Source organism: Sphaerodactylus townsendi, linkage group LG17 (genome assembly GCF_021028975.2).
Source record: "Sphaerodactylus townsendi isolate TG3544 linkage group LG17, MPM_Stown_v2.3, whole genome shotgun sequence".
Taxonomy (NCBI): Eukaryota; Metazoa; Chordata; class Lepidosauria; order Squamata; family Sphaerodactylidae; genus Sphaerodactylus; species Sphaerodactylus townsendi.
This window is the reverse complement of record NC_059441.1, coordinates 13,352,217-13,375,481: the sequence shown is the minus strand read 5'-3', so window position 1 is coordinate 13,375,481 and position 23,265 is coordinate 13,352,217. Positions and strand designations below refer to the sequence as shown.

Genomic DNA, 23,265 nt, shown 5'->3' with positions numbered 1-23,265 from the left:
CAAGTTTGAACAAAGACATCTTCCTAACACAACGGTCCTGAGAGGATACTGCTGCAGGACTAATTTCTAAGCAAACTGCATTCTTCTGGGACCCCCTGGCAGTTCCACATCACCCTCCCTTCCCCCCGCCCCCCAAGGAATACAGAAATCTTGCACCACTCAAATCTGCATCAAGCTTATACATTTCCATATCGTTTACAGAAACAAATCAAAAGAGACACAATGGTTCATTTAGATGACTTTTGGGTTGTAAAGCAGCTACATACTCGGGATTTTTTTGGGGGGGGTGGGTTAGTCAGGTGCAGTTTTTCACAGCCATTTTGTGCTGTGAAATCCATGTTGCTGCAGTGGTTAAGTTTTGAACTGGGATTAGACAGATCTGGGTCCAAACCCCCACCTAGCATGGAAGTGACCTTGAGTCAGGCATACTCTCAGCCTGACCAACCTCGCAGGGTTGTTGTGAAGATTAAAACGGAGAAGACAAGGATGTCTGCGGCTTTGGGGGAAGAGTAAGGATATCAACGAAGCAGTAAAGGAGGTAGATGGCCGAAAATGGCCATTTATTTATATATTTGGCTCGCAGGCCGCCCTTCTTACTCCTCCTTTGCCATCTGTACGAGAGAATCGCTATTCCCTTTGGGGCCCCGACTCACACCTTTTAAGGATCGCCACCCCTCACCTGCCTCCTAAGCGAGATCCTTCCGTCGCGGGAAAGTGGGGATCGAACCCGCGGCCCTCTGGGGCTCCGCCGCCCCTTAAAACGGGACAAAAAAAAACCCGGCCCGTCGCGTCGCTTTGCAGGATGCGAAGACACAGCAGGGAAAACTCTCGCGAGATCTCAGCCCCCTCCCACAAGAACAGAGAAGGAGCACGTATGGAAACGACCTATCGCGATAGTTCCGAACCTGCCTGCCCGAGATCGCGAAAGACTCTTCAAAGGCCCCGGAGGGAGGGGGCGGGGCTTGTCCAGGGGGCGGGGCCAAGGCCTGCTTCCCTAAAAGGAAAAAACAGCCCCGCCTCCCCCTCCCCCACGTCAGGATTCCCTCACGGACGCGGCCTAGTCGACTGGTGTTTGAGCCCGTCCTGCCCCTCCGCGCCCCGACCCGGTCAGCAGGGCACCTCACCGCGCTGTTCTCGACGCCGGCCGAGGGAGAGCGGAGCTTTCCAGAGCCGTCCCGCTCTTCCTTTCCTCCTCCGTCGTAACGAGACTTCGCGCAGGCGCACTCCGCCGTCCCCAGGCGCTCGGAAAACGAGAGGAACGCGTCGCGCGACCCAGAACGGCCCGCGCGCCCTCTCTTGGACGCCGACGCCTTTGGTCGCTCTAGCCCTCCCTCTCTGTGGCCGCGGAGAACTGCGGCAAAGAGGGAGCCGGGCAGGCGACCGCGGCCAAAGAGGTGAAGACTTAACGATGCGCCTCAACAACTTCCGGTTCCTGATTTCAAGCGCCGGCAGGAGGGAAATAGACAAATACATTAGAGGGGGAAGGCTATTGTTTAAAAATAAGCTGTCAGATATATTGATATGTCTGTAACCTTTATTGTTTGTTAATTTTGCATAAGTTTTAATTTTTTATTACTTATTATTTTGCTTTTTTAAAAAAAATCCTATATGTAAGCAGGGTATAAATGTAAATAAATAAATAGTAATAACCTTTGTGTGAGTATTTCAATATTTCCATGCAATATCCACCTCCGTGCGCACACACAAAGAATAAGCAGACAACGAAATCAATTTTATTACAATCTGAGATCAGAAGCCACAAACAAAACCAGTAATCAGGACACAGTGTGTAACAGACTTCCCTCTGCGATACACCTCTGAAGATGCCAGCCACAGATGCAGCAGGCGAGACGTCAGGAACAAGATCCACCAGACCACGGCCACACAGCCCGGAAAACCCACCACAACCAGAACCGATAGATGTTACAAAATGATAAAACTAGAACAAACGAGCGGGTCCTTTTGCCTGATTTTGCATGCTGTAGCCCAAAAGTTTGCTACCTTATACGATGTCTCAGCAGCACTGTTAGCAAGAAGAAGTGAAACATACAAACGGTTTATTGTCAAAGGCTTTCACGGCCAGATTCAACTGGTTCTGGTGGGTTTTCCGGGCTATGTGGCCGTGGTCTGTTGGGTCTTGTTCCGAAGGTATATGTGGCTGGCATCTTCAGAGGTGTATCACGGAGCAAAGTCTGTTACAAACTGTGTCCAGTTTGTTCATGATACAAACGGTTTGTTCTACCGTGCAGAGGAGAGATCTCAGCGGGTCATGAAGCCACCAATTCCACCCTCCGATTCCACTTCCTACAGGGGAACCGAGTCCTTCGTCGGCTGGAAACTAGTTGCAATTCTGGGAATTCTCCAGCCACCCCCTGGAGTTTGGCAACCATACCCCACCCCTCCTAAATGCGTCTGATCCCTCTGAGTTGCTCCTATCCCATGCAACACTAAAATTAACAATATAATCCTGAAGAGTGTACTTCAATGTATTGTCGAAGGCTTTCACAGCCGGATTCAACTGGTTGTGGTGGGTTTTCCGGGCTGTGTGGCCGTGGTCTGGTTAGGAACAAGATCCACCAGACCACGGCCACACAGCCTGGAAAACCCACCACAACCAATTAAACCCATTCGTTTACAGTACAGTAAGCCTTTATTGGCATAATAATTTATGCCAATAATAATTTATGCCATAATAATTTATGCCAATAAAGACATTAAAAAGAATTGGCATAATAATAACAGAAAAAAAAGAAGAAAAACTCAATCCATTTGAATTACCTTTGCCTGAATAACTCTACATAGGACTGCACTGAAAATCATCTTGGGAACATTCCTAAGGGTTTGTATTTATTTAAAAAGGGAAGGGAAGGTCGACGTGACCCTGTGCCAGAAATCTACACGGGACAGGCTGCTCTGTACAGACAGTATGCACATGATTGCACACTTAAAGCAGGGATCTGTAGAAGAAGAAGAAGAAGAAGAAGAAGAAGAAGAAGAAGAAGAAGAAGAAGAGGAGGAGGAGGAGGAGGAGGAGGAGGAGGAGTTTGGATTTATATCCCCCCCTTTCTCTCCTGTAGGAGACTCAAAGGGGCTGACAATCTCCTTGCCCTTCCCCCCTCACAATAAACACCCTGTGAGGTAGGTGGGGCTGAGAGAGCTCCGAGAAGCTGTGGCTAGCCCAAGGTCACCCAGCTGCCGTGTGTGGGAGTGCACAGGCTAATCTGAATTCCCCAGATAAGCCTCCACAGCTCAGGGGGCAGAGCGGAGAATCAAACCCGGTTCCTCCAGATTAGATACACAAGCTCTTAACCTCCTATGCCACTGCTGCTCGAACTGTAGTTGGGAACCAGAGCATTATACATGTGTAAATGTTTCTGTGTCATGCTGGAAGGTATGCAGTTCTACGGGCATTCCATTGACTCTCCTCCCGGTTTGGTTCCAGCTTGACAGGTCATTTGTTTCGCAATGGCCAATCTCTGCAAAGGCAGACCTGGGCGGCTTGTGACGGCCACGGTTTCCATAGCAGCAGCTGCCTGTGTTTCTTGGCATGGGGGAGCATTGGTGCATACAGGAGGAGGCTGAACACTATTTGGGATCCCTGGCTCCAGTGCCGTTTGTCAGGAGGTAAGCCTGGACGAACGACAGAGATCTCTTCACGGCCCTGAGTGCGGCTTTGGCTGTGAATGACACTTGGCTCACTTGCTTGAGGCACCCGAGAAGGATCTGTTTTTCTCCTTCCCTGATCTCCAAGGGTTGTCTAGAAGAAGAAGAAGAGTTTGGATTTATATCCCCCCTTTCTCTCCTGCAGGAGACTCAAAGGGGCTGACAATCTCCTTGCCCTTCCACCCTCGCAACAAACACCCTGGGAGGTAGGTGGGGCTGAGAGAGCTCCGAGAAGCTGTGACTAGCCCAAGGTCACCCAGCTGGCGTGTGTGGGAGTCCCCAGACAAGCCTCCACAGCTCAGGCGGCAGAGCTGGGAATCAAACCCGGTTCCTCCAGATTAGATACACGAGCTCTTAACCTCCTGCGCCACTGCTGCTCTAGGCAGCTCTGCCTGTCTTATCCTCACAACAACCTGGTAAGGCGAGCTAGGCCGATGGGAAACGACTGCCCAAGGTCACCCGGCGAGCTTTGTGACTGAGCAGAGATTCGAACCTGGATCTTAGTCCAAAGCTCTGACGTGGCACGCCACCCACAGCACTCCTGTCTCGTCGTAGCAGCCTGTGGAAATATCATGGTGATTCACGTCCAGGCTTGATGCTCACGAAGGACTTGGGACGGTTAATGTATTATAAAAATATACTGTCTCTCCATACAGGTTTGCATACGCTATTCAGGTTCCTCGACAGTGAAAAGTAGCCCCATACTTATTCTGAGTGTCTCTTGCATTCTCTGTGCTTTGCAGCACTGCCTTCTTCGGGAAAACCGAGCCAACTTGCATTTTACTAGCTCCTGCTCACCTTCTTCCCTTCCGCTGTTTGTAACCCTGCCTCTACATCTCTCTGCCAACTGTGTGTAACGCTTCATTTCTCCAACGAACCGGACTGTGGCTGCCAAAAGCTGATGGCTCAATAAATGTGTCCGCCAGTCTTTAAGGGGTCCATCTTCAAGGGGTCGTTTCGCCTGCTGGAGCGACCCCTAGTTCCATTTACGAGATCTCTCTTCCTGTGGTTCTTGTTGGGCCCCTTCCGCACATGCAGAATAATGCACTTTGAATCCACTTTCAATGCACTTTGCAGCTGGATTTTACTGTGCGGAATAGCAATATCCACTTGCATTATTCTGCATGTGACGAAGGGGCTTTGGTGGTACATCTTGCAATTCTGCCCCATTTTTTTGTATTCTCCCAGCCTCCTTATCCGTGAACCTGAATCTGGGGGGCTTCCAGTTTTGGCAACTGGACCCAAGCCCACAACGTTGGCGAGAAGACAGGTTTGGCTTGTGATTCTCCGTAAATGTTACTCCAGAGGAAAAACGGATATGCAGGATTGCCTTCCCTGTTCGGCCAAAGCAGCTGGTGCCTGCGGTGTGGTTCGGCAATTGAGTCTCCCAAGCAGTCCGGCAAAGATCCGAGAAGTCCGACAAGAAATCATCAGTCTTTTGCTAGTACAGCACTTGAGCGGAGAAACACAGATATGTTTCTTTCTCCAGCAAAGGTAAGAGAGCACAGCCTCCCGTCCATCGTCCCTTCTGGTTTTGATTTCTTTCCTCTGGGCTCGGCAGCGCAGATAGCAAGTGGTAAAAGTCTAAAGTGGGAAAGTGAAGAGCGTCACTGCAAACTCCAGGTCATGCAAGCTATTTCAGAAGTCCCCCCCATCCCCGCAAGTAAAAAACCAGCATGTCAAGGAAATAAAGATCCTGCTAGTTTTTTCATGCAAGGAGTGTTTTATAAAAAGAACTTTGCACATGTGACACATGCCTCATTCCAACATTTGTTTACCATTTATCACTTGCACTGTGTGACAGATAGTTTTTTTACATATCACAGATTAATGAGTTTCTAAACTTTTATCAGAGACACATTTTTTCCTAAATTGAGATTGCACAGTCCAATTGTACACACACACACACACACACACGTTTGCTTTTAGAGTGAGGAATTGTCAGTCTCAGAAGAAGTCGTCCCTATGTCTCTGTAAGAGTTACTGTTCGGGGTGTGCATCCTCTTAGAGGAGACAATTGTGTTGCATCTGTGCACTGAGAATGATCGAAAAGTAGCAAAAATGCCCAGATCTCACAGAAGCTGGTCAGAAAGGGCAAGCCTCCTGCAGGGACTCACACAGAGACGGAACAATCAGCATCCTTTCGTGGCAGGTAATTGTGCCACATGTATGTTGCGGGTGTCTGGATGACCCACTTGAACTCCACTAATAGAGTAGTAATTGAAGGAGACAATGGCAGGACAGTAAATCATACAGAGATGTAACAGGCAACTCTTTTGTGAATGGGGTTATTTGTAGCTTTGCCTTATTTAATTGTTCCTTCCTTCTAGCCCCGTGGTGGCGAACCTTTGGCACTCCAGATGTTATGGACTACAATTCCCATCAGCCCCTGCCAGCTTGGCCAATTGGCCATGCTGGCTGGGTGGGGGGGGGGGGGGGTGGGGGGGGGGGGGGGTGGGGGGGGGGGGGGGTGGGGGGGGGGGGGGGTGGGGGGGGGGGGGGGTGGGGGGGGGGGGGGGTGGGGGGGGGGGGGGGTGGGGGGGGGGGGGGGTGGGGGGGGGGGGGGGTGGGGGGGGGGGGGGGTGGGGGGGGGGGGGGGTGGGGGGGGGGGGGGGTGGGGGGGGGGGGGGGTGGGGGGGGGGGGGGGTGGGGGGGGGGGGGGGTGGGGGGGGGGGGGGGTGGGGGGGGGGGGGGGTGGGGGGGGGGGGGGGTGGGGGGGGGGGGGGGTGGGGGGGGGGGGGGGTGGGGGGGGGGGGGGGTGGGGGGGGGGGGGGGTGGGGGGGGGGGGGGGTGGGGGGGGGGGGGGGTGGGGGGGGGGGGGGGTGGGGGGGGGGGGGGGTGGGGGGGGGGGGGGGTGGGGGGGGGGGGGGGTGGGGGGGGGGGGGGGTGGGGGGGGGGGGGGGTGGGGGGGGGGGGGGGTGGGGGGGGGGGGGGGTGGGGGGGGGGGGGGGTGGGGGGGGGGGGGGGTGGGGGGGGGGGGGGGTGGGGGGGGGGGGGGGTGGGGGGGGGGGGGGGTGGGGGGGGGGGGGGGTGGGGGGGGGGGGGGGTGGGGGGGGGGGGGGGTGGGGGGGGGGGGGGGTGGGGGGGGGGGGGGGTGGGGGGGGGGGGGGGTGGGGGGGGGGGGGGGTGGGGGGGGGGGGGGGTGGGGGGGGGGGGGGGTGGGGGGGGGGGGGGGTGGGGGGGGGGGGGGGTGGGGGGGGGGGGGGGTGGGGGGGGGGGGGGGTGGGGGGGGGGGGGGGTGGGGGGGGGGGGGGGTGGGGGGGGGGGGGGGTGGGGGGGGGGGGGGGTGGGGGGGGGGGGGGGTGGGGGGGGGGGGGGGTGGGGGGGGGGGGGGGTGGGGGGGGGGGGGGGTGGGGGGGGGGGGGGGTGGGGGGGGGGGGGGGTGGGGGGGGGGGGGGGTGGGGGGGGGGGGGGGTGGGGGGGGGGGGGGGTGGGGGGGGGGGGGGGTGGGGGGGGGGGGGGGTGGGGGGGGGGGGGGGTGGGGGGGGGGGGGGGTGGGGGGGGGGGGGGGTGGGGGGGGGGGGGGGTGGGGGGGGGGGGGGGTGGGGGGGGGGGGGGGTGGGGGGGGGGGGGGGTGGGGGGGGGGGGGGGTGGGGGGGGGGGGGGGTGGGGGGGGGGGGGGGTGGGGGGGGGGGGGGGTGGGGGGGGGGGGGGGTGGGGGGGGGGGGGGGTGGGGGGGGGGGGGGGTGGGGGGGGGGGGGGGTGGGGGGGGGGGGGGGTGGGGGGGGGGGGGGGTGGGGGGGGGGGGGGGTGGGGGGGGGGGGGGGTGGGGGGGGGGGGGGGTGGGGGGGGGGGGGGGTGGGGGGGGGGGGGGGTGGGGGGGGGGGGGGGTGGGGGGGGGGGGGGGTGGGGGGGGGGGGGGGTGGGGGGGGGGGGGGGTGGGGGGGGGGGGGGGTGGGGGGGGGGGGGGGTGGGGGGGGGGGGGGGTGGGGGGGGGGGGGGGTGGGGGGGGGGGGGGGTGGGGGGGGGGGGGGGTGGGGGGGGGGGGGGGTGGGGGGGGGGGGGGGTGGGGGGGGGGGGGGGTGGGGGGGGGGGGGGGTGGGGGGGGGGGGGGGTGGGGGGGGGGGGGGGTGGGGGGGGGGGGGGGTGGGGGGGGGGGGGGGTGGGGGGGGGGGGGGGTGGGGGGGGGGGGGGGTGGGGGGGGGGGGGGGTGGGGGGGGGGGGGGGTGGGGGGGGGGGGGGGTGGGGGGGGGGGGGGGTGGGGGGGGGGGGGGGTGGGGGGGGGGGGGGGTGGGGGGGGGGGGGGGTGGGGGGGGGGGGGGGTGGGGGGGGGGGGGGGTGGGGGGGGGGGGGGGTGGGGGGGGGGGGGGGTGGGGGGGGGGGGGGGTGGGGGGGGGGGGGGGTGGGGGGGGGGGGGGGTGGGGGGGGGGGGGGGTGGGGGGGGGGGGGGGTGGGGGGGGGGGGGGGTGGGGGGGGGGGGGGGTGGGGGGGGGGGGGGGTGGGGGGGGGGGGGGGTGGGGGGGGGGGGGGGTGGGGGGGGGGGGGGGTGGGGGGGGGGGGGGGTGGGGGGGGGGGGGGGTGGGGGGGGGGGGGGGTGGGGGGGGGGGGGGGTGGGGGGGGGGGGGGGTGGGGGGGGGGGGGGGTGGGGGGGGGGGGGGGTGGGGGGGGGGGGGGGTGGGGGGGGGGGGGGGTGGGGGGGGGGGGGGGTGGGGGGGGGGGGGGGTGGGGGGGGGGGGGGGTGGGGGGGGGGGGGGGTGGGGGGGGGGGGGGGTGGGGGGGGGGGGGGGTGGGGGGGGGGGGGGGTGGGGGGGGGGGGGGGTGGGGGGGGGGGGGGGTGGGGGGGGGGGGGGGTGGGGGGGGGGGGGGGTGGGGGGGGGGGGGGGTGGGGGGGGGGGGGGGTGGGGGGGGGGGGGGGTGGGGGGGGGGGGGGGTGGGGGGGGGGGGGGGTGGGGGGGGGGGGGGGTGGGGGGGGGGGGGGGTGGGGGGGGGGGGGGGTGGGGGGGGGGGGGGGTGGGGGGGGGGGGGGGTGGGGGGGGGGGGGGGTGGGGGGGGGGGGGGGTGGGGGGGGGGGGGGGTGGGGGGGGGGGGGGGTGGGGGGGGGGGGGGGTGGGGGGGGGGGGGGGTGGGGGGGGGGGGGGGTGGGGGGGGGGGGGGGTGGGGGGGGGGGGGGGTGGGGGGGGGGGGGGGTGGGGGGGGGGGGGGGTGGGGGGGGGGGGGGGTGGGGGGGGGGGGGGGTGGGGGGGGGGGGGGGTGGGGGGGGGGGGGGGTGGGGGGGGGGGGGGGTGGGGGGGGGGGGGGGTGGGGGGGGGGGGGGGTGGGGGGGGGGGGGGGTGGGGGGGGGGGGGGGTGGGGGGGGGGGGGGGTGGGGGGGGGGGGGGGTGGGGGGGGGGGGGGGTGGGGGGGGGGGGGGGTGGGGGGGGGGGGGGGTGGGGGGGGGGGGGGGTGGGGGGGGGGGGGGGTGGGGGGGGGGGGGGGTGGCACACCCGCGCTCCCCTCCTGTGAAAAGAAAGGAAGCTTACACAAGAACATAAGAACTAGCCTGCTGTATCATAAGAACATAAGAACAAGCCAGCTGGATCAGACCAGAGTCCATCTAGTCCAGCTCTCTGCTACTCTCAGCGGCCCACCAGGTGCCTTTGGGAGCTCACCTGCAGGAGGTGAAAGCAATGGCCTTCTGCTGCTGCTACTGCTCCAGAGCACCTGGTCTGCTAAGGCATTTGCAACCTCAGATCAAGGAGGATCAAGATTGGGAGCCATAGATCGACTTCTCCTCCATCCATCTGTCCAAGCCCCTTTTAAAGCTATCCTTAAGAAAAGTCTGGAAGACGGTCTCTTCTTCCTCACCTGCATGACCACGAACTCCAGGGACAGCGCCTGCTCCAAAATGTCTCCTGCGGGAATGCTGAAAAGGAACGGGGTGTTCCACACGGGGTTGCAGCCAGCGATCGATTTGGTCTCTTTGGCGTCAACGACCTTCCCATCGTGATGCAGGCGGATCGTGACGTAGTGGTCTAAGAAACAGGAAAAAGGGGGAACTTGGAGGTGAAGGCCAAGAGTCTAGAACTCAAGGCAAAGAAAACCAGCGGGGCGTAGTGGAGCAGCAGTGGCGTAGGAGGTTAAGAGCTCGTGTATCTAATCTGGAGGAACCGGGTTTGATTCCCAGCTCTGCCGTCTGAGCTGTGGAGGCTTCTCTGGGGAATTCATATTAGCCTGTACACTCCCACACACGCCAGCTGGGTGACCTTGGGCTAGTCACAGCTTCTCCGAGCTCTCTCAGCCCCACCTACCTCACAGGGTGTTTGTTGTGAGGGGGGAAGGGCAAGGAGATTGTAAGCCCCTTTGAGTCTCCTACAGGAGAGAAAGGGGGGATATAAATCCAAACTCCTCCTCCTCCTCCACTCCACCTCCTAAGAGCAGGTGCGATCTAATCTGGAGAACCGGGTTTGATTCCCCGCTGCGCCACCTGCTCTTCACCACGACGCCACTGCTGTTTCTGGGTGCAAAAGAAATATTAATGCTCACATAGAGGAATCTTCCATTTTCCGCAGCCCCTTACAGCAGAGTTTGGCATGACTTTTGGCCAACACTTGGGCCCCTTCCGCACACGCAAAATAATGTGTTTTCAAACCACTTCCACAACTGTTTGCAAGTGGATTTTGCTATTCCGCACAGCTTCAAAGAGCACTGAAAGCAGTTTGAAAGTGCATTATTCTGCATGTGCGGAATGAGCCATGGTTGCAAGAGGGACAGGAGGATCTAATCACGCCCAATTTGACCCTGAGAAGGAAATGGCTTCTACCTGTGATCAGGTAAAAATCATGGCGACCGGAATCTTGGTTCCTCCCCCAGCACAGTGGAGTGTGAAATTACGAAGGGTTTCAAACAAAAGCAATTTAAAAGGAAAGCAAGCACGGAATCGCAAAGGACTGATGCTTACAGCAGAGCACTTTTCTGGTCCGTCCTACCTGGCGTCCCCGGGATGCGAGTGAGCCGGCCCAGGTTCTCAGCCTTGCGCACCAGCACTTTGATGCGATTGGCCAGAGCTTGGTATTGTAGTAGGAGGAACAGCTGCCCCGCAGACCTGGGCTGGGAAAACGAAGGGCTCGTTTCCTGGAAACTGAGGCACTGGAATTGAAAGCATAGGAGAAGGAGGTGATTAGACAATGAGCGATTTCATCCATGCTGATTTAAAGCGCTGTTTGAGCCACTGCGGGCATATATGTGTGAAAGACAGACAAGCAGTTTTAATCTCAGAGGGTAGCTGGGTTGGTCGGCAATAGCACCAGCGTGGTGCAGTGGTGAAGGTCAGGTGGATTCTAATCTGGAGAACCAGGTTTGATTCCCCACTCCTCCACATGAGTGGCACAGGCCTATCTGGTGAACCAGATGTGTTTCCGCACTCCTACGTTCCTGCTGGGTGATCTTGGGCTAGTCACAGTTCCCTCTGAACTCTCTCAGCCCCACCTACCTCACAAGGTGTCTGTTGTGGGGAGAGGAAGGGAAAGGAGCTTGCTAGCCACCTTCCTTAAAGGAGAGAAAGGTGGGGTATAAATCCAAACTCCTCCTCTTCCCCCTTCTTCTTCTTCGAGACCAACAAGAGCCTAATCTACCTCAGATGGTTGTTGTGAGAGTATTATGGAGAGAAATATCACCCGGAGCTCCTTGGCAGAAACTAAGAATTAAAATGTGAAATAGTTTTTCTTTCTCTTCTGTGCTAATCCTATCATACCATAATAACCATAGTTCTTTAACAAGCAGCAGCTCTATAATATAGCACTTCCTGCCTCACTTTCTGCTGTCCTGCTACCCATGCTGGCATGTGTGTTTGTTTGGAACACCACCCTACCAGTTCATTGCCAAACTCACTCACCTTTTTCAGTTTGGTTTTGGTTGTTGACAGTTCTTGGGTATAGGCAGAGGATACGCCTTGTTCCCATGCAGCTTGCGCGCACGGGAACATCACCTCCCCGATGAAAAAATCCTTCAGGTTGCGGAATCCCTTTGCGTAGACGGCAAAGCGCAGCGTCAGACCCCGCAATTCCTCCCGGCTGCAGTGGCTGAAGTGAAACCGCTCGTGGAATTTGGGATTGAGACTCTTCTTGTGCAAGGCCGTGCGCTGGGGCTCGGCAGACTTTGGGAGCAAGCAGACCTTGACGTAGGAATCACGGCTGGCCCGGAAGCCCTTGGGCAGGTGGGAGACCCCGATCACGGTCACGATCAGCGTGGCCTCGGGCTCCGAGTGAAACAAAGTGAAGTGGAGACACGGCCGTGGCTTTGGACCGGCGCTGGGCAGGCTCCGTGGCACGGTGTATAACGGCGTGATGTCGGCGTCCCGGACAGTACCGGAAAGAAGGTGGCTCTCGTCCCCTAGTGCACTGCTCCCGGAAATGGTGCACCGACGTTCCAGGCTCGGCGCTGGTTTAACCGTCAGGCTCAGCTTTGACGGAAAGGCGATGATGGGTAAAGAGGCTCTGCCACGGCACAGGCTCTTGGGAGGGCTGCCGTGGCCGGATACACCGGGTGATTTTGCGACTGCGGGAGACGGACGTTCCAGAACTTCTCCTTCTATCTCTGTGTACTGTTGCTGAATGGGCACTGCTGTCACGCGGGACGGCAGAGTCGGCCCCAGATCCACGAGGGTGGAATCCGGCAGCCACGCGCCACTCTTGCCTTTCGGTTTTTTTTGCCAATGCCAGCATATCACACAGCCAAGGAGGAGGCAGAAACAGAGGACAGCCACTCCCGCTCCCAGGAATACCTGCATGTTTACTGAACAGAGGAAAGAAGAAGAGGAGTTTGGATTTATATCCCGGCTCTCCAGTAAGGAGATTCAAAGGAGCTTACAATCTCCTCCCCCACCCCACAACAGACACCCTGTGAGGTGGGTGGGGATGAGAGAGCTCCGAAGAACTGTGACTAGCCCAAGGTCACCCAGCTGGCATGTGCTGGAGTGCACAAGCTAATCTGGTTCACCAGATAAGGCTCCACAGCTCAAGTGGCAGAGCGGGGAATCAAACCCAGTTCTCCAGATTAGAGTGCACCTGCTCTTAACCACTACGCCACGCTGGCTCTCAAGGGGAAAGAAAAAAGTACAGTGTACCAAATAACGACACAGAATCAAACCACCATACCCTGGGCTGTTGAAAAATCACATTCAAGCTAAAATTGAAGAAGAGGAAGAGTTTGGATTTATATCCCCCCTTTCTCTCCTGTAAGGAGACTCAAAGGGGCTGACAATCTCCCTGCCCTTCCCCCCTCACAACAAACACCCTGTGAGGTGGGTGGGGCTGAGAGAGCTCCGAGAAGCTGTGACTAGCCCAAGGTCACCCAGTTGGCGTGTGTGGGAGTGTACAGGCTAATCTGAATTCCCCAGAGAAGCCTCCACAGCTCGAAGGCAGGCAGAGCTGAAATCAAGCACCAATTCCTCCAGATTGGAAATACTGCTCTTCACCTAACGCCACCCTACTACTAACCAATGTGTCTAGTTTTAGGAACTTTAATTGTGTCTGGTTTTAGGACCCTCACAGGAGAAGATACGGTGTTCTTTGATCAATCCTTGCAAAGGAGATGCCTGCGTTGAGATTCCGGCAATGTGCACATGCATGAATTTAATCAAAGAGAATCAAACTTTTAAAAAAATCACAACTGACTGCCTGAATACCGAAAAATTGACCAGGAAGCCCCTCTGCCAATTACCCCGAATATGGTTAAAATACCCACCCCCTTCTTTCCACTGAATTAATTAACTGAGGGTCTTCAATATTCCCCTCCCCAATATTTGTGGAATGGGGCTGGTCTTTGGCTTGTCTGACAAAATCTATTCCAAGCAGTAGTTCTCATCCCATATCTTGGTGCCTTCCAGTTAGAGGAAGAAGAAGAGTTTGGATTTATATCCCTCCTTTCTCTCCTTTAAGGAAACTCAAAGAGGCTTACAATCTCCTTTCCTCCCTCCCCCTGCCACAACAAACACCCTGTGAGGTGGCTGGGGCTGAGAGAGCTCCGAAAAACTGTGACCAGCCCAAGGTCACCCAGCTGGCGTGGGTGGGAGTGCACAAGCTAATCTGGTTCACCAGATAAGCCTCCACAGCTCAGGCGGCAGAGCTGGGAATCAAACCCGGTTCCTCCAGATTAGACACATGAGCTCTTAACCTCCTACGCCACTGCTGCTCCTACATCACTGCTGGGTGATTATTAAAGTGCAAGAATATGAAAATGCAGCACAGTAAACTACTTACAAGCATAAACTGGTCACTCCCCCGTCACCATACAAATATTGTCACCATGCCCCACCGTTTTTCAACATGGGAAGCCAAAGCAGCTTATATCATCCTCGTCTCCATTTTATGCTCACAACAGCCCTGTTTGGTAGGTTTGCCTGAGAGTGTGTGTGACTGGGCCAAGGTCAGCCAGTGAGGTTCCACAGCAGAGTGGGGTTTCGAACCCAGATCTTCCAGACCCAAGTCTGACACTCTAACCCAGTGGTGGCGAACCTATGGCATGGGTGCCAGAGGTGGCACTCACAGCCCTCTCTGTGGGCACGCGTGCACAGAGTTCGTCATGTGATAATAGTGTAATTATTTCAGGGAGATTACTAGCATTAAACCTAAGACCTAGTTTTGGGGAAGCAGTGCAGGTAACCCTGTTAAGCGCTGCTAAACCCTGTTAGGAAACCCTGTTAAGCACTGTTAAACCCCGGTGATTTTAATGGGAAGAATGAAAGCGTGATCCTTTACTTGGGAGCAAGCTCGGTTGCTGGCAATGGGGCTTGCTTCTGAGTAAACCCTCCTAGGGTCGTGATTCACCCATTGGAAGAGTTGCACGGTTGCTTCAAAGCAAAGCCACTGACTACCACCAAGCTTACTCCCGAGTAACGCACGCCTCGGAGCCAACCGTTTTTCTAAACTAAAACCTCAGTATTTGGGCTAAATTGCCGCGTTGACACTTTGCGATAAATAAGTGGGTTTGGGGTTGCAGTTTGGGCACTTGAAAAGGTTCACCATCACTGCTCTAACCACTAAACACCACTGCTCTCTAACTGGACAGGAGCCCCAAATATTGTGGCTACAGTCTTCAAGACTGAGAAGAATAAATGTAGACACCTTGATACCAGCAGGCTAGGGAGGGGGGCAGTTGTCCACAAGGAGCACCGTCGTGCTGGGCTATCTCGTAAAACACCAAGCGAACAAAACCTGTATGGGAATTACACCGGTGGCCCGCGTTTGTTCAAGAGCTAAAATAAACTGAGCCAAGCCTCAAGACAGATAAAAGCTCATGGAAAAAAAAGCTCTGCTTATCAGACCTGCCGCTTGGCTGACGCAAGGCCCTCTAAAAGCGGACGCCTGCTCAAACACCCCTTTAGAAAGAGCGCCAGGCCTTCTCTTTAATCCTCGAGCCTGTTCGTGTTCTGGGCTTGGAGAAGAACAGGGGAAAGGAGAATCAGCTTCTGCTTGAAACGATGCACCGGGCAAGTCTCCGTGCCAGCTTCACTAAAGGGGATGCTGATAGCCCTGGATGCTTGGGGAGCCCACAAAACAGCCTATATGGAGTCCGATTCTTAGTTCATTGTCTTCTCTGACTGGCAGATGCTCTTGGCAGCCGTCTTCCGCATCCAGGGCCGGTTCCAGGCTTTGAGGGGGACCTGGCAGAGACTTCTCGGACCCTCCTGCCCAACACTGGGCCTCTGTCCTTCCTCCCCACCCACTGACCCGCCACCCTTCCCCTACCTGATTGTGGGCAGTGTGAATAGCTGGGGATATGGTGCAGCGCTAGTAAATGTTATTGCGTTGTTGGTAGGAAGGTAGAGTAGTTTTGGAAACTCAGATCTGCAGCGCGGTGAATTTGGGGGGAAAGATGTGCAGAAACTGAAAACTGCCCCGAAGGAAATGTATGCTCACTGCGGGGCAAACCAAAAGTACATAATAGGTCTTTGTAACGGGAGATGCCAGGGACTGAATTTGGGACTTAGTGCATGCTGAGCAGATTCTTTGGTACTGAGCTATGGCCTCATTGGCTCTTTAGGATACTAACTCCCCTAAGCAAGGACCCAAGGAGCTGACGGCTAGACCAAATCAACCAGGCCGACAGGAAGCTGTGAAAGGTCACATGAAAGGTCACATGACCTGTGAAAGGACACTGCTGCTATAGTTTTAAGGTTTTGTATTATTTTTAACTGGGATTATTCGATTTGTTTTTACTGTGTTTGCTGTTGTTCTGTTGTACACTGCCCTGAGCCCTTCAGGGGTAGGGTGGTTTATCAAATCGAATAAAATAATAATAATGATGATGATGATGATGATTTTTGGTGTGAGTTCTTCCTCCCCGCCTGTGCTTATGGGGTTGAGAGGTTCCTCTTTGCCAGCCAAGATCGCTGCATAAGGTTCACCGAGTTCGGGAGATCTGGCAATATGTCATGTCTATCCCTAATAATCCAGACCAGTGTTTCCCAACCTTTTCGAGGTCAGGGTACCCTTGACCTCACTCTTCATATCTCACGGTACCCCTGCCGCCACCCTCCACCTTCCCCTCCCATTGCCCCTGCTTGCCACACCCCCCACCTTCCCCCCAGGGTGAAGGGAAGCACTGGGGGTGGTGGTGGCTGCTGACCTTGTGGCAGGCCGTGCCCCATGGGCCAGCTCCATGTCCTTGCTGGCGCCGGTGGGAGACACCACAAAAATGAGGGGGGAGGGGCGGTAGTGTTGCCATGGTACCCCTGGGACATGCTCACGGCACTCCAGGGTACCACGGTACCCTGGTTGAGAATGGCTGATCCAGACTCAAGCGTTAGCAAAATCTGTTTATCGACTGAGAGTTGTGTGAGTAGTATATATGCCAGACAGGAGAATCCTCAAGTAACCCAGTCTATATATTCCCCTGGAAGTTCACTCCCTACTGCGTTTCCTAAAATTGAAACCGTTTGTTGGACGTAAGAGTTCTGCAAGGCCAAGGGATGAGATAACCCAGTGTAAGCAGGTGCCAAAAAGTAGCAACCATTATGTTTTGCATGCCAAGTGAAGGGCTTCAGGGGGCATTATCTCCCGGCCTCCCCTGGAGCTGTTGTCAGCAGTGTGATGCGGCAGCCAAGAAAGCCAATGTGATTCTGGGCTGTATCAATATAGTGTCTAAATCGAGGCATGTTATAGTACCTCTCTATTCTGCATTGGTTAGACCTCATCTGGAATATTGTGTACAGTTCTGGGCACCCCAATTCAAGGACACTGACAAGCTGGAACGGATCCAAAGGAGGGCGACCAAATTGCCCTATATGAGGAGAGACTTAGGGAGCTGGCGATGATTAGTTTGGTGAAGAGAAGGTTTGGTGAAGAGAAGAGGTGACATGATAGTCCTGTTTAGATATTTGAAGGGATGCCAAGTTGGTGAGGGAGCAAGCTTGTTTTCTGCTGCTCCAGAGACCAGGAGTGACGGGTTCAAGGTGAAGGAAAAGAGTTTCCACTTAAACATCAGGTAAAAACTTCCTGACTGTCAGGGCTGTTTGACAATCTTGATCCTCCTTGATCTCAGATTGCAAATGCCTTAGCAGACCAGGTGCTCAGGAGCAGCAGCAGCAGAAGGCCATTGCTTTCACCTCCTTCACGTGAGCTCCCAAAGGCACCTGGTGGGCCACTGCGAGTAGCAGAGAGCTGGACTAGATGGACTCTGGTCTGATCCAGAAGCTAGTTCTTATGACAGTGGAGTGCACTGCCTCGGAGTGTGGTGGAGTCTCCTTCTTTGGAGGTTTTGAAAGAGAGGCTGGATGGCCATCTGTCGGGAGTGCTTTGACTGTGTGTTCCTGCATTGCAGGGGGTTGGACTTGATGGCCCTTGGGGGTCTCTTCCAACTCTATGATTCATGGCAAAACCATGGTGGAGCAGATCTTGGCCGTGCCTTCATGCCCACATGCACCACGTCGGGGACTTGTGTTCTAGCCGCTGCACATGTACAAGGGCAAGCAGGGTGTTTGGCAAACTCGCCTGCAGCTGCCCTCCCTGCCTTGTCAAGGACAGACCAGCTACCGAGGACAACAGTGGAGGCATTAGACAGAGCTGGTGTAGCTGATAGGGACTCGGAGCAACGGATCTATTTTTCGACTCTACCTGGAAATTCACGGTCAGGTGCAAATCCACATGCTTCGCTCCCAGCTAGTAAACAGGGACGTGTTCTGATAAAAAGGCCAGGAGGCGGCTCCCTTTCCTGGGCTGCTTCCAAGCCCCGGGGGGGGGGGGGGTATTCTATCCTTGGCTGAATGGGAAGCGTTTACCTTAGCGAACCTTCGCTTTGTTTGCGCCGAGTTGGACGGTATCGGCGCCGCTTGGTGACGGGCAGCAGTTTTGAGATTTCAACAGCTGCAAAGGTATGCGTTAGATTGGGGAGGTTTGTGGTCGAATTCTGCCTCTCCCCTGTTTATTTCAGTGATGTCAAGCAGCTGCACTGGTGATCGGGGGGGTGGGGGGGTGGATTTGGCCCCCATACTCTGACGCTGTGGTCCCAACCCAAATTGTGAGTCTCCAAGCCAGCTTGTTACCAGCCCAGGGATCCAAATTCAGGGGCTGGTCCCACTGATGCAGAAAAACACATTTTTTTTGGGCGGGGGGAGTTTCTCATGAATAGAAGGCAGTTCTAAAAGTGTTAGGGTTAGGGCTCAGAAGTGCCTTTTGCTGGATGGAATTCCAGAAAGCGAGAGCAGATTTGATTCTTAGCGAGATTCTCTTTCCTGGTTTTCTTTATAACCAGAGGGCTGAATATTTATCTTTGAAAAATCCAAAATTAGAAATTGGGGGGGGGGGGGAGCTGAGACATGCCTGAGAGGGCGGAATCTTCCAGCGCCCTCTCCCCAGCTACAAGTTTCCTCCAAAGTTTTCAAAGGGTTCAAAGACACACGTGGTTTCCCTTTCTTCTACTTACAAACAAGACTGGCCCAAGGTCACCCAGCAAGCGGGGATGTAAACCCAAGTCCCTTCCGCACGTGCGGAAGAATGCACTTTCAATCCACATCCACAATTGTTTGCTAGTGGGTTTTGCTCTTCTGCACAGTCAAATCCAGCTGCAAAGTGCTCTGAAAGTGGGTTGAAAGTGGATTATTCTGCATGTGCGGAAGGGACCCCAGTTTCCCTGGTCAAAGTCTGGCACTCTAATTATTACACCACTCGATGTGAAATACCGTCTCTCCCATATAAATGCCCTACAGAAATCAGCTGATTAGAGTCTGCCAGAGGACCCCTCACCCCAAAAAAAGAAACCACCAAGCTCAGCCCCCGTCAGGAGCAGGGTCTTTTTTGTGATGGCTCCACACTCTTGGAAGGCTCTTTTTGAATAGGTTTGTTCTCTGTGCGTTCCTTTTCAGTCTTTCTCTCTCTCTTTAAGGAAGCGTCCCAAAAGTCCTTTATTCCATCCAGGCTTTGGGAACGAACTGGAACCAACTAGAGGTGGTCTGCAACCTGCGGTTCTCCAGATGTTCATGGACTACAAATTGTAGTCCATGAACATCTGGAGAACCGCAGGTTGCAGACCCCTGAACTAGAGAATGTTCATGGACTACAGATGTTCATGGGGCTGATGGGATTTGTAGTCCATGAACATCCGGAGAGCCGCAGGTTGCAGACCCCTGAACTAGAGAATGTTCATGGACTACATGAAGAAGAAGAAGAAGAGTTTGGATTTATATCCCCCCTTTCTCTCCTGCAGGAGACTCAAAGGGGCTTACAATCTCCTTGCCCTTCCCCCCTCACAACAAACACCCTGTGAGGTAGGTGGGGCTGAGAGAGCTCAGAGAAGCTGTGACTAGCCCAAGGTCACCCAGCTGGCGTGTGTGGGAGTGCACAGGCTAATCTGAATTCCCCAGATAAGCCTCAACAGCTCAGGCGGCAGAGGGGAGAATCAAACCCGGTTCCTCCAGATTAGATACATGAGCTCTTAACCTCCTACGCCACTGCTGCGGTTCTCCAGATGTTCATGAACTACATGTTCATGGACTCCAGATGTTCATGGACTACAAATCCCATCAGCCCCAATTGTAGTCCATGAACATCCGGAGAGTCGCAGGTTGCAGACCCCTGAACTAGAGAATGTTCATGGACTACATGAACTACATGTTCATGGACTCCAGATGTTCATGGACTACAAATCCCATCAGCCCCTGCCAGGGCTGATGGGAATTGTAGTCCATGAACATCCGGAGAGCCGCAGGTTGCAGACCCCTGAACTAGAGAAATGGTTTTGGATCGTCACTCAAATGGAATTTGGCACGTCCCCTGTGGAGCAACTGAGGAATGTTCAAAACAATGCAGGATATAAGTGCTGGGCACCAACCGAGCCGTATTTGTTGACTTTCTGACTCTCGTGTAACTGTTACAACACTGCTCCCTCAAAGGAGGGGAGATTCATGCAGCATTAACTGATTTATCTTGGCTCTGAGCCACAGCAAAGGTTGGGATTGCAAAACAAAATAACGTACCCAAGCGAGAGGGTATAGAGGAAACCTGGAGAAAATTTTTCCTCCAGACTCGGCAATGGAAAATGTAGCTTCTGACAGAGGCAGGCAACAGAGAGTCAGAGATCTGGGTTCAGATTCCCTCCACAGGCTGACCTTCCAGCAGGCACCCTCTCTCTCTGATGGGAGTAGGGAAAACCATGGCTGCCAATCCTCCATTTACAGTCACCGACCAGCAATTGGAAGGCCAGAAGAGCAGGAGTTTTTCTGACCCGAGGCGGGCCGTTCCACGTGCGGGGGGGCCACCACGGAGAAGGCGCGTGCACGGCCGGTTGTCGGTTTTGCCCACCTGCAGATGGGCACCCGCGAAAAGTCCCGTTCGTGTGAGCGAAGCTGCCGTGGTGGAAGCACAGAGGGAGAGATGGCTTTGCATGTGACAGCCAATATTATAAGTTGAGCCCGTAGTCAACCCTGGGTCCTGAACTGTTTGTAGTCAACTCTGCCCTGGAGAGCCACAGTGGTGTCGTGGTTAAGAGCAGGTGGAATCTAATCTGGAGAACTGGGCTTGATTCCCCGCTCCTCCACCTGAGTGGCAGAGGCTTATCTGGTGAGCCAGATGTGTTTCCGTACTCCTACATTCCTGCTGGGTGACCTTGGGCAAGCACAGTTCTCTCTGAACTCTCTCAGCCCCACCTACCTCACAAGGCGTCTGTTGTGGGGAGAGGAAGGAGCAGCAGTGGCGTAGGAGGTTAAGAGCTCGTGTATCTAATCTGGAGGAACCGGGTTTGATTCCCCGCTCTGGAGGCTTATCTGAGGAATTCAGATTAGCCTGTACACTCCCACACATGCCAGCTGGGTGACCTTGGGCTAGTTACAGCTTCTCGGAGCTCTCTCAGCCCCACCTACCTCACAGGATGTTTGTTGTGAGGGGGGGGGAAGGGCAAGGAGATTGTAAGCCCCTTTGAGTCTCCTGCAGGAGAGAAAGGGGGGATATAAATCCAAACTCTTCTTCTTCAAACTCTTGTAAGCCACCTTGAGTCTCCTTACAGGAGAGAAAGGTGGGGTTTAAATCCAAACTCCTCCTCCCCCTCTTCAAGCCCATTAAATAGCTCCCGCCCACCACTTTCTCCTGATCCCACTGCCTCCCCCCATCCCCGTGTAACTTTGCACCTTTCTGCAATATCCGTTCCCTTCCGTAGCTCTGAACAAAGCTCCTCACTGTTTGCTCGAAGCAGAGCCCTTCTCTCCTAAGCAGGCGAACAAAAGAGGCTCAGAGGCAAAACCGTACCTCTGTCATCAGCCCAGCAGACCTGCCGCGTTACAAAGCACGGACTGGCGACTGAACTGGGCAAAGAGAGGCATTCGTTGAACGGTCGCCGAGACACCAAATCCACCCTACACGGAATGTTATTAATCACTCTAGGGCCGCAGTGCTGGCATCTTCCTAAGGGTTACACGGAATGTTTTTCAACACTCAAGGACTGCAGTGCTTATAACCATTTTATACAGAGGCCCCTTCCGCACATGCAGAATAATGCACTTTCAATGCACTTTGCAGCTGGATTTTACTGTTCAAAATAGCAAAATCCGCTTGCAAACAATTGTGAAAGTGGATTGAAAGTGCATTATTCTGCATGTGGGGAAGGTCCCAGACAGAGGATACATTGGCCAAGGGCGGTTAGCCACAATGCCTGATTGGAGCCCGCATGTATAGAGGCAGTCTATCTTGAATACCAACTGCTGGAAAAGTAACCATAGGAGAAGACTTGGGGGGGGTGGGGTTAGCATCGTCCCGGGATACTAGCCAACTATTGGTCCAATCCTCAAAGCTCTCCTGAGAGTTCCGCAAAGGAGTTTCAGAGGGTAACCGTGTCGGCCTGTCCTAGGAAAGCAAGATTTGTGTCCACTTGGACTATAGAAACCAGCAATATATTGAGGGTATTCGCTTATGAGAATCAAAATCTTTGACTCTGTGAAAATCCTGTTGGTCTCTAAAACGGCACTGGCTTGAATAGAGCTCTTTGTGTGTGCAGTAACTCGATTTCAAATGCCATAATCAGCTTTAAAAAGGAGCTCTCGGGTAACTGAGCACAAGACTTTTTTAAAAGGATTTCTTTTTTAAAGAAATGTAGCCCTTCGCTACATGTATGCAGCGCCTGGTCATCCCTGTCCAAAGAGTGCCATGAAATGGATTAGATTTGATCCTAAGAATGTTTTCTGGGATCCACTGACTCCCCTCCAGGGGTGTGCGTGAGGGAGATGGTCACTTTCGTGCTACCCGGCTTGCGCATCACTTTTTGCATCGATCTGCTGTTTGAAAACTACCATCGCGCATTGAAGCGGAAAGACCTGTGAGCAGTTACCGTCTAAGATTCGCAGCAAGCTGTTTAACCGGCAAGCAAAACGCCAGGCGAAGAAATACTCCCTAACTGCTTCACCTCGAAAGAACCAGAGAGACGCCTTTTTCAGGTGACATCCTGAAAAAGGGGAGAAGAGAATCCCTCTGTCCCGTTGCCCCCGGGAGTTCTGCAACCACTTGTCTCCTCTTGGATCTCTATGTAGAAGAAGAAGAGGAGTTTGGATTTATATTCCCCCCTTTCTCTCCTGCAGGAGACTCAAAGGGGCTTACAATCTCCTTGCCCTTCCCCCCTCACAACAAACACCCCGTGAGGTAGGTGGGGCTGAGAGAGCGCCGAAAAGCTGTGACTAGCCCAAGGTCACCCAGCTGGCGTGTGTGGGAGTGCACAGGCTAATCTGAATTCCCCAGAGACGCCTCCACAGCTCAGGCGGCAGAGCTGGGAATCAAACCCGGTTCCTCCAGATTAGATACACGAGCTCTTAACCTCCTACGCCACTGCTGCTCCTTTAGGCTCTGGCCGGAGAAGACGTGCCCAAAACTGGTCCCCACGCCAGTTCTCCGAGCTTACCTGCTTCGCCGCTCTTGTTTTGCAGGTGAGAGGCCAGGTCAGGTGAGACTTCGAGAGATCCTGGTACAGAAGACATGAGGAAGTCCATGGAAAAAACTACTGGAGGATGCAAGGGAGGAAGGAAAAGTTAAGAACTGACGCTCTGTCAACCGCTTGCAGAAGCAGGCGAGGGATACTAGTAGGATGAAGGGCCCTGAGCTGTCTGATAAAGAGACGCGGGAACCACTCCAGGCTTGGCAGGCTGAGCAAACAGGTGGAGAAATTCCAGTGTTTACTCCGGGTCTGAGCCCAGGAAAGGACGGCTTCCCGCAC

General features: G+C 56.0%; 2 protein-coding genes across 2 annotated transcripts in view; both read right to left on the bottom strand.

Moving 5' to 3' along the window:
- CLK3 (CDC like kinase 3) overlaps nucleotides 1-1,258 on the bottom strand; it is a 28,914-nt gene extending 27,656 nt beyond the window's left edge. Inside the window, exon 1 of the mRNA XM_048519737.1 lies at nucleotides 1,125-1,258. The gene's annotated coding sequence lies outside the window, so the exon portion shown is untranslated. The remainder of the gene's footprint in view (nucleotides 1-1,124) is intronic.
- A 4,490-nt stretch (nucleotides 1,259-5,748) lies between these two features.
- LOC125446182 (synaptotagmin 2-like) lies at nucleotides 5,749-23,265 on the bottom strand. Its single transcript, XM_048519736.1, has 5 exons — nucleotides 22,954-23,265; nucleotides 11,474-12,372; nucleotides 10,569-10,728; nucleotides 9,448-9,614; nucleotides 5,749-5,868 (listed from the first exon to the last, which is right to left on the bottom strand). The coding sequence occupies exons 1-5, from the start codon at nucleotides 23,039-23,041 to the stop codon at nucleotides 5,749-5,751; spliced, it is 1,434 nt and encodes a 477-aa protein (XP_048375693.1). The 5' UTR covers nucleotides 23,042-23,265.